Raw genomic sequence first — 11397 nt, 5'->3', positions numbered from 1 at the left:
AGAGAGAGATAGAAACATCAATGATGAGAGAGAATCAATCATTGGCTGCCTCCTGCATGGGGATCAAGCCTACAACCTGGGCATGTGCCCTGACCGGGAATCGAACCATGACCTCCTGGTTCATAGACTGATGCTCAACCACTGAGCCATGCTGGCCAGGCCACTCCTTCTTGAAATTTTTTTTTCCTTAGCTTTTATGGTATCACAATATCCTGGATTTCCTCCCACCTCCCTGAGTGTTTTTCTTACTCTTCTTTGTTGGCACTTTTCCTGGCTCATCCCACCTTTAACATATTGGTGTGTCCCAGGGTTTTGTCCTGGGTTTAGTCCTCTTTTCTATATCTAATCCCTCCCTGGTCATCTCAGCCAATTCTATGGCTTTTAACACTGTCCAAGTCAACAGTTTCCAAATTTATTTCTCTAGGCCAGTCCTCTCTCCAGAACTCTAGACCCATGTATCTAATCGTTTGGTTGCTCTGCATGAGTGTCTAAGGATATTTAAAACTTACTATGACCAAAATAGAACTGTTGATAAAACAGAACTCCCATCTTGGCAAATGGTACTTATTCTTGATTCCTCTTTTTGTCTCTCTATCCACATCCAATTGAACTGCAACTCTTGTCAGTTATACCTCCAAAATACAACCCAAATTCATCCACTTTTCCCTGCTCCAGCACAAGTCACCATCTCTCACCTTGACTACTGTAATAGCTTCCTAACTGATCTTCCCACTTCCACTCTTTTCTGGTCCAGTCTTTACACAGCAGCCAATGGTTTCTTAAAAGATAAATCAGATTTATCTTTTTTTATCCCCTATTTAAAATCTCCAAAGGTTTCCCTTTGTATTGGGAATCAACCTTAAGCTCGCTATTTTGTTACAGGTCCTGCATAAAATTGGTCCAGACCATCTCCAACAAGCCCGCCCCTCCCATGCTCCAGTGGGCCCACCACCTGAACGGCCTTTATTCACTACTAGAGGCCCGGCACATGAAATTCGTGCACAGCTACAGTCCCTAGGCCTGACCTGAGATCAGGACTATCTTCCCTGGCTGCCGGCAGCGGGCCTGCCACCCACCCCCGGGTCCCTGTTCGCCATTGGGCAATTGGAGCCTGCCAGCTGGGGGGAGGGGCAGGGGGAGAGGAAAGGGATCGAGAAGTTCATTGGCAGGCCCCGATCAGGCGATCAGGGCCTGCAGGCTGAGGGCAGCTCCTACATTGAGCGTCAGCCCCCCGATGGTCAGTGTGCGTCATAGTGACTGGTCGTTCCGCCGTTCAGTTCATTTGCATATTACCCTTTTATTATATGAATATCTAATGCCCTGAGCTTTGCTCTCACCTAGTTAAAAGCTGTTCCCTATGCTTGGAATGCTCTTTCCCCTGATGTTTCTATGGCCACTCCTTCTTGTACCTCATATCTTACAGTAACTGTCACCTTCTAAGAGTTCTACATACCTTGACTATCCAATCTAAAGTAGTCTGTCATACTAGTATAATTCTATTTAAATTTTCTTTAACATGCTGTGAAATTAGGGACCTTCCCAAACAGGATGAACCCGGAAAGACCCACACCAAGACACATCATAATTACGATGGCAAATATTCAGGACAAAGAGAGAATCTTAAAGGCTGCAAGAGAGAGACAGAAAGTTACATACAAGGGAGCTCCCATTAGATTATCAAATGATTTCTCAAGAGAAACACATTAGGCCAGAAAAGAATGGAAGGAAATTTACAAAGTGATGCAAACCAAGGGATTGAATCAAAGAATACTCCATCCAGCAAGGTTATCATTCAAAATTGAAGGGGAAATAAGGAGCTTCACAGACAAAAAAACATTAAGGGAGTTTATCACTACCAAGCCAGCAATGCAAGAAATGCTAAAGGGACTGGTGTAAAAGGAAGAAATAAAAAGGTAAGAAGGAACACAGACACAAAAAATAAAAATGGCTACAAATAAGTACCTTTCAATAATAACTTTAAACGTAAATGGACTAAATGCTCCAATCAAAAGACATCGAGTGGCTGAATGGATAAAAAAACACGACCCATATATATGCTGTCTACAAGAGACCCACCTCAGAAAAAGGGACTCATACAGACTGAAAGTGAAGGGATGGAAAAACATCTTTCAGACAAATGGAAATGAAAAAAAAGCTGGGGTAGCAGTACTTATATCTGACAAAATAGACCTCAAAGTAAAGGCCATAACAAGAGATAAGGAAGGCCACTTCATAATACTAAAGGGATTGATACAACAAGAGGATATAACTCTGATAAACATATATGCACCCAATGCAGGAGCACCCAAATACATAAAAAAACTCCTGGAAGATATCAAGGGAGAGATCGACAACAGTACAATCATAGTAGGGGACTTTAATACACCACTGACATCACTGGATAAATCCTCTAGACAAAAAATCAGCAAAGAAACAGCAATTCTAAATGACTCACTAGATCAGATGGACCTAATTGACATCTTCAGAGCATTTCACCTCAAAGCCACAGAATATACGTTCTTCTCAAGTGCACATGGGACATTTTCAAAAATAGACCACATATTGGGTCACAAACAAAGTCTCCCCAAATTCAAAAAGACTGAAATCATATCAAGAATTTTCTCAGACCACAATGGCATAATATTAGAAATAAACTACAATAAAAACATTCCAAAAAATTCAAACACTTGGAAGCTGAATAACATGCTATTAAACAATGATTGGGTTATCAATGAGATCAAAGAAGAAATTAAAAACATCCTGGAGACTAATGACAATAAAAACACAACAATGCAAATGCTATGGGACACATTGAAAGCAGTCCTGAGAGGGAAGTTCATAGCTCTACAGGCCTACCTCAAAAAACAAGAAAAAATGGTAATAAATCATCTAACTCAACAACTCAAAGAATTAGAAAGAGAGCAACAAGAAAAGCCCACAGTGAGCAGAAGGAAGGAAATAATAAAGATCAGAGCAGAAATGAATGACATAGAGACCAAAAAACAATAAAAAAGATCAATGAAACCAAGAGCTGGTTCTTTGAAAGGATATACAAGATTGATGAACCTCTAGCCAGGCTCACCAAGAAGCAAAGAAAGAGGACCCAAATAAATAAAATCAGAAATGAAAGAGGAGAAATAACAACAGACCCCACAGAAATACAAAGGATTATTAAAAAATACTATGAACAACTCTATTCTAACAAACTAGACAACCTGGAGGAAATGGACATATTCCTAGAAAAATACAACCTTCCAAAACTTACTCAGGAAGATTCTAAAAATCTCAATAGGCTGATAACTATGGAAGAAATTGAAGTGGTCATCAAAAAGCTTCTAGCAAACAAAAGCCCAGGGCCAGATGGCTTTACCAAACATTCAAGGAAGCACTAAAACCTATTCTCCTCAGACTATTTCAAAAAATTCAAGAGGAAGGAAGACTTCCAAGCTCCTTCTATGAAGCCAGCATCACCCTAATACCAAAACCAGATAAAGATAACACAATGAAAGAGAATTACAGACCAATATCCCTCATGAACATAGATGCCAAAATCCTCAACAAAATACTAGCAAATTGGATCCAGCAGTTAATCAGAAAGATCATACACCATGACCAAGTAGGATTTATCCCAGGGATGCAAGGATAGTACAATATTCGCAAATCAATAAACGTGATACATCACATAAACAAACTGAGAGATAAAAATCACATAGTCATATCAATTGATACAGAAAAAGCATTTGACAAAATCCAACACCCTTTCTCGACAAAAACTCTCAGCAAGGTGGGAATAGAAGGATCATACCTCAACATAATAAAAGCCATATATGATAAACCCACAGCTAACATCATACTCAATGGGCAAAAACTAAAACCATTTCCCCTAAGAACAGGAACAAGACAGGGATGCCCACTCTCACCACTCCTGTTCAACATAGTGCTGGAAGTACTAGCCATTGCGATCAGACAAAAAGAAGAAATAAAAGGCGTCCAAATTGGAAAAGAAGAAGTAAAACTGTCCTTATTTGCAGATGACATGATACTGTACATAGAAAACCCTAAAGACTCCATCAAAAAATTATTAGACTTGGAAAACCAAGATGGTGGCATCTGTAAACACCTAATCTGCTGCCTCGCACAACAATTTCAAAACTACAACTAAAAGACAAAACGTCTATCACCCAGAACCACGGGAAATCTGGCTGAGTGGAAGTTCTACAACTAGAAGGAAAAAGAAAAGAGAATTGAGACGTGCACAAGCGCTGAAAAGCTGAGTCACGGAGGCGCCTGAATCTGGCTGGCGGCGGGCGACTGGGTGTGCTGCTTTTTTCAACCCGAAGGGAAACAAGCTCCCAATTATGCCAAACTCCAGTTTCTGGGGAGACGCTGGGGACCCAAACTCCTTCGGGGAGAAGCTGGACTGTCTGCCAACGGGTTGGAAAGTGAGGGTGGCTTTCTTGCAGAGGTGCGCGCAGCAATCATTGTTTACTGCGCTGGGGAGCGGGACGCGGAGACTTAGAAACATGGAGACGCAGAGACTCTGACTGGCAGCCATCGCTGTTTGCCATGCCCTAGCCGAGTGACTCCCTGAGACCCCACCCCGCACAATCTAAAAACCCACCCAAGCTCCACACAGCAGCTTTTGCATATAAATGGCCTGCCCGATTGCAGCTTAACCTAACAAACTGCAGCTCTGGTCAGACAGCTCCAAAACCTCCAAAACCCAAGCAAAGAGGAGAAAACTGTAGTTCTCGCTGTAGCTCCTGTTGGGTGGCCTCAGACAGTAGCTGACCTGCACCCCATTGGAGATACAGAAGCTAGTGTATCTAGTGGTTAGTGTGAGACAACACCAGATTCCAACTACTCACATCCATAAGTGACACATTCAAGAGGCAGACTCAGTGAGCACCAAAGCCCCACTGAAACAAGTCCTGCACCATAAGCGTGTCTCCAGCGCAGCAGTTCTTCCGTTATAGACACAGCGGGTCCTCACAGCCAATTGGCCTGGAGGTCAATTCCGCCCAGTGTACCAACAGCAATCAAGGCTTAACTACACCAAGACTTTGCCCTCAGCCCACAAAGGGGTGCACCAAGAGTGTCTACCTCAGGTGATAGGGGAGGCTGAACCACTGGGCCCTATAGCTCACCTGCCACAGAAAACCACTCCATCAACACAGGGAAGCAGCAAAATGCGGAGACAAAGAAACAAGTCACGAATGAAAGAAATGGAGGAAAGCAAACTACTGGACATAGAGTTCAAAACCACATTTATAAGGTTACTCAAGAATCTTGTAAAAACCGCCGAGAAGCTTAGTGAGACCTTCAAGGACCTTAAAATGCAAAAAAAAAAAAAAAAAAAAAAATGGAAAAGGACCAGTCAGAAATTAAGCATACACAGTCTGAAATAAAGAATATACAGAAATTCAACTGTAGATCAAAGGACCCCAAGAATCAAACCAAAGATCTGAAATATGAGGAAACAAAAAACACCCAACCAGAAAAACAAAAAGAAAAAAGAATCCAAAAATATGAAGATAGTGTAAGGAGCCTCTGGGACAACCTTAAGCGTACCAACATCTGAATTATTGGGGTGCCAGAAGAAGAGAGAGAGCAAAATATTGAAAATCTACTAGAAGAAATAATGACAGAAAACTTTCCCTACCTGGTGAAAGAAATAGACTTACTGGTCCAGGAAGTGCAGAGAACCCCAAACAAGAGGAATCCAAAGAGGACCACACCAAGACACATCATAATTAAAATGCCAAGGGCAAAAGACAAAGAGAGAATCTTGAAAGCAGCAAGAGAAAAACGGTTAGTTACCTACAAGGGAGTACCCATACGACTGTCAGCTGTTTTCTCAACAGAAACTATGCAGGCCAGAAGGGAGTGGCAAGAAATATTCAAAGTGATGAACAGCAAGAACCTACAACCAAGATTACTCTACCCAGCAAAGCTATCATTCAGAATTGAGGGTCAGATAAAGAGCTTCACAGACAAGAAAAAGCTAAAGGAGTTCATCACCACCAAACCAGGATTATATGAAATGCTGAAGGGTATTCTTTAAGAAGAGGAGGAAGAAGAAAAAGGTAAAGATAAAAATTATGAACAACAAAATGACAACAAATACATACCTACCAACAAGTGAATCTAAAAATCAAGTGAATGGAAAATCTGATGAACAGAATGGACTGATGAATATAATAGAATCAGGGACATAGAAAGGGAGTGTACTGACAATTCTCAGGGGGAAGGGGGTGTGAGGGGTGCGGGAAGAGATTGGACAAATATCTTGCACCTATGGATTAAGACAGTGGCGGGGGTAAGAAGATGGGGTGGGGTGGGGAATCAGGTGGAGGGGAGCTATGGGGGGAAAAAAGAGGAACACCTGTAATAATCTGAACAATAAAAATTTATTTAAAAAATAAATAAGTAAATAAAAATTATTAGACTTAATAAATGAATTCAGCAAAGTAGCAGGATACAAAATTAACGCCAAGAAATCTATGGCATTTCCATACACCAAGAATGAACTTACAGAAAGAGAGACTAAAAAAGCAATCCCATTTACCATCGCACCAAAAAAATTAAGATACCTAGGAATAAACTTAACTAAGAAGGTAAAAGACCTATACGCGGAAAACTACACGACACTGAAAAAAGAGATAGAGGAAGACATAAACAGGTGGGAGAACATACCATGTTCATGGACTGGTAGAATCAACATCATCAAAATGTCCCTACTACCCAAAGCAATCTATAAATTCAATGCACTCCCCATTAAAATACCAACGGCATATTTCACAGACCTAGAAAGAACTTTCCAAAAATTCATCTGGAGTAAAAAAAGAGCCCTAATAGCCACAGCAATCCTGAGAAAGAAGAACAAAGTAGGTGGGATCTCAATACCAGATTTCAAGCTGTATTACTAAGCCACTGTTCTCAAAACAGCCTGGTACTGGCACAAGAACAGACATATAGATCAATGGAATAGAACAGAGAACCCAGAAATCGACCCAAATTACTATGCTCAATTAATATTTGACAAAGGAGGCATGAACATACAATGGAGTCAAGACAGTCTCTTCAATAAATGGTGTTGGGAAAATTGGACAGATACATGCAAATAAATGAAACTAGACCACCAACTTACACCATACACAAAAATAAACTCAAAATGGATCAAGGACTTAAACATACGACGGGAAACCACAAAAATACTAGAGGAATGCACAGGCAGAAAAATCTCTGACATGCCGAAGCAATTTCTTCACTGATACTGCTCCTAGGGCAATGGAAACTAAGGAGAAAATAAACAAATGGGACTATATCAAAATGAAAAGCTTTTGCACAGCAAAGGAGACCATCAATAAAACAACAAGAAAGCCCACTGTGTGGGAGAACATATTTGCCAATGATATCAACGATAAGGGTTTAATCTCCAACATTTACAGGGAACTCATGCAGCTTAACAAAAAGAAGATAAACAACCCAATCAAAAAATGGGCAACTGATCTAAATAGACACTTTTCAAAAGAAGACAGAAGGAAGGCCAAGAGACATATGAAAACCTAATCATCAGAGAGATGCAAATCAAAACAACAATGCGGTACCATCTCACACCTGTCAGAATGGCTATTATCAACAAATCAACAAATGACAAGTGCTGGCGAGGATGCGGAGAAAAAGGAACCCTCGTGCACTGCTGGCAGGAATGCAGACTGGTGCAGCCACTGTGGAGAACAGTGTGGAGTTTCCTCAAAAAAACTAAAAATGGAACTCCCATTTGACCTAGTGATCCCACTTCTAGGAATATGTCCCAAGAAACTAGAAACATGAATCAGAAAGGATATATGCACCCCTATGTTCATAGCAGCACAATTCACCATAGCTAAGATTTGGAAACAGCCTAAGTGCCCATCAGCAGATGAATGGATTAAAAAACTGTGGTATATCTACACAATGGAATACTACGCTGCGGTAAAAAAGAAGGAGTTCTTACCATTTGCAACAACATGTATAGAGATGGAGAGCATTATGCTAAGTGAAATAAGCCAGGCAGAGAAAGATAAATATCACATGATCTCACTCATTTGTGGAATACAATGAACAACATAAACTGATGAACAAAAATAGATCCAGAGACAGAGAAACATCAATCAGAACGTCAAACCTCAGGGAAGGAAGGGGATGGTGGGGGTAAGAGGGAGAGATCAACCAAAGGACTTATATGCATGCATATAAGCCTAATCAATTGACACAGACAACAGGGGGGCGGGGGCATGAATGGGAGGTGGAGGGTAATGGGGGAATAAGGACACATATGTAATACCTTAATCAATAAAGAAATTAAAAAAAAAAAGAAATTAGGGACCTTGTCTTGCCTGGCACATAGTAAGATCCCCAAAGCATGCACACATGCTCTGTGACAACACTGCAAACATATTCCTCCTGCCCTCTTCCTGTGCAGGATCCTTTTAACTCACCAAAGACATGGGGCACTTCTCCAGCTCTTCCTCATTCTTGATCTGAATATCTGCGATGGAAACGTATTTGTGCTGGGGAAGATAAGACATCAACAAGGGGCTGAGGGCCACAGTCTCATGTGTACCACCCTCTTGCTTTAACTTCCTCAATGACAAGGAAAATGTCCTATTTATGGATCTATCATCCCAAATAGGCCATGAACTATTTGAAGGCAAGAGTCTTATTTGCACCATTAACACTGAGCAAAGTATTTCATATACAGTGTTTGTTTGTTCCATGTTTCCAAATTGTTGAAGAGCAGCAAATACCTAAGCATTTACCTTCAACCAGCCAGGAACAGGCTCTTGTCCCTGGACCACTGCCCTGCGGTTTCTGCTGCATGTGCACGTGTACATGGAGTGATGATGATAGGGTAGGGGAGGATTCAAGGTCCGTGTATCTTAGTCTTTGTGCTCACACACTTTAGATGTAGAGTAGTAGCCTGCTACTCAATCCTGAACCTTTGGAAGTTAGTCGTCTTAGAGGGAGAGAGAAGTGAGAGGAAAGGAAGGGAAGAATGAGAAGAGAGAGAGAAAGGTGGAAGGAGGGAAAGGGAATGAGAGGAAGAAAGAATAACCTTCTCATCTATCTGAATATAGAAAACTGGTAAGTAGGGAGAGGCCCAATTTCTTCCTCTTTGGCCAAAACGCCTTCAGGGAAATGTAGAATAATAGATTCATAATGTATCTGGTAGAAGAGTCCTACCCAGTACAAGGACCCCACTAATCCAACTTGCCTTGATGGCTCACTAGCCCTGAAGACTGAGTGCCCACCCTGGTCACCTGCTTTAGGGTCTTCACACTCTCATGGATGGGCCTGGGTAATCCAACCAAGGTATCTGTGTCCCTGTGAAACGCAAGACACACTAGATAAGCTTCAAAAGTATAAAGAACTACTCATTCCCCCTGGAGTCACATAGACCATGTCACTTTCAGCTTCCAGGTCCCCTATGATTGCTTTAGGACACAGAAAATTACAGAAACTTTTTGAAAATTAGGATTTCTGTATAGTCCTTTGAGGACTCACTTTGTTTAGAAGTGGCAGGTAGCCCAATGTCACTTTTGACTGTGAAATACCAATAACAATGCCTTCTCAGGTTTTGTAGAGGCCAGTGGGATTTATGTAGTTGGGGAGATGGGGAGAAAGACTAAATCTGTTCTGACCATGTCTCTTCTTAACAGAATCCTGGCCCATTAGAGTAGGTAGGGCCCCTAGAGACCTTGTAATCCAACACTCTTATGTGGAAATTGAAGCCCAAGAGGGACATGACTTGTTGCTCAAGGCCCTACACTGGCCAAGAGTATAACAGTTCTTCTAAGAAACTAGAAGGAAAAAATTCCATGGAAAGAACCCAAAGTAATTACTGGGAGTTGCCCATGCCTAATAGTTCTAGGTTGTATCGTGACTACACAGCAAAATTTCTCGTTCCAACCCACCCACTCTGGCCCCTTAAGAACCACTCTATAGCCATTCTGACGATTCGGTCACTTACTGCCCCAGAGTGAATCCGATGAACTTGTTTCTGCTTAGCTCCAAGAAGTGCTCAATGTCCTTCTGTCTGAGAGGACGGTGGAGATGAACCCCAAAGAAGGGAAGAAAAGCAAACCTTGAGAGAGAGAACCTTTCTGGGCTCCTGCCCCTCCAATTGGAGGAATGGAGCAGTGGGGGAAGAGAGTAGCCAACAGAGAACTTCAAACCTAGGCGTTCTGACTCTCAAACCAGCTTATTGTGCCTTTAACACAAAGACCACTCCACCCTGGGTCTTCAATGATCGAAACCCCAAAGTTTAGGGTCCCTATCTTTCAAACCTACCTGACCTTTGGGGCCCAGGGTAGGCCCTTGGGAAAAGCCACCTGCTCAGCAGAGAGGGGTGCCTGTGAAAGTGGAGGTGGTACCAGAGGGTCCTGTTCTAGCAGGTCTAACTCTCCATCCAAGGTTCGTTCTCCATCGCCAGCAGACTCCTCTTCCTCTTCTGTGGCTGGTTCCTCAGTCTTAAAGAGATCTCTTTCATTGTAAATGTCCAGGCTGTCCTGCTTAGTAAGGAGTTGCTGGGGTGGGGGAAGGAAAGTATGCAGAGATCTCACCCTGGGCATCCTTGTCTGAGGTCACCCCCTTCCCACAGGCTGTTAGAATTCAGGATACATGGAGTAAGAACCCAGCTCTTGTGAGAATATCCCCTTCCAACCTCAACCCTACTGTCCCCGCCAGGCCCGATCCCAGGACAAGCAGCTCTCAGAAAACCAAGCCAACAGACAGGGCACAGAGCACAGATAATCCCCAAGTCATAGCTACTTAGCTTTCAGAAAGAACTGATGCCATTTTTTTTTTTTTTTACCAGCACTTTCCTTCCTAATTATGCTCTGCTTAAGTGAACATTCAATTAGTTTGCCTTCTGTGGGCATACACCAGCTGGCTGACTGAGGAAGAAGAGAACAGAAGCTTGCTGCTAGGCAGAGGAAAGCAAGTTTGGAATTTTAAATTTTGTCACAGAAAGAAAAAGATTGGACAGAAATAGGCCAAAAAGTTAACAGTTACTGCCTCTGGTTGTTAAAATTGTGGGTGATTTTTTTCTCCCTTCTTCTCATTTTATATTTGTTCCAAATTTTCTATAATGAGTAAACATTACTTTATAAAACAAAAAAATCAAGGTTAAAAAAAATTCACTGAAGATAATAGGCTACATAACTGAGTGTGACTGTCTGGTTCTGACACCTATAGTTGGTGAACTCAGGTAGATCACACAAATGAGTTCACGGGAACGTGGTCTCAGTGCACCTTGTCATTCTGACCTTCCAGAGATGTAGACTATACCTAGAATCCTAACCTGTCATCTCCCAAATGTAAGCCTTTCATTCTGGGGCCAGACAAAAGTAT

General features: G+C 41.9%; 1 protein-coding gene across 3 annotated transcripts in view; it reads right to left on the bottom strand.

Moving 5' to 3' along the window:
* STRIP2 (striatin interacting protein 2) overlaps positions 1-11397 on the bottom strand; it is a 60809-nt gene that overhangs the window by 34601 nt on the left and 14811 nt on the right. For all 3 annotated transcript variants that reach the window (XM_080666307.1, XM_080666306.1, XM_080666305.1), the window contains exons 10-13: positions 10336-10571; positions 10016-10081; positions 9306-9369; positions 8484-8555 (exon numbers count right to left, since the gene is read on the bottom strand). In XM_080666307.1, the coding sequence (XP_080522433.1) occupies positions 8484-8555; positions 9306-9369; positions 10016-10081; positions 10336-10571 (438 nt within the window). The remainder of the gene's footprint in view (positions 1-8483; positions 8556-9305; positions 9370-10015; positions 10082-10335; positions 10572-11397) is intronic.

Source organism: Plecotus auritus, assembly GCF_963455305.1.
Source record: "Plecotus auritus genome assembly, chromosome: 4".
NCBI lineage: Eukaryota > Metazoa > Chordata > Mammalia > Chiroptera > Vespertilionidae > Plecotus > Plecotus auritus.
This window is presented reverse-complemented; position numbering and strand designations above follow the sequence as displayed.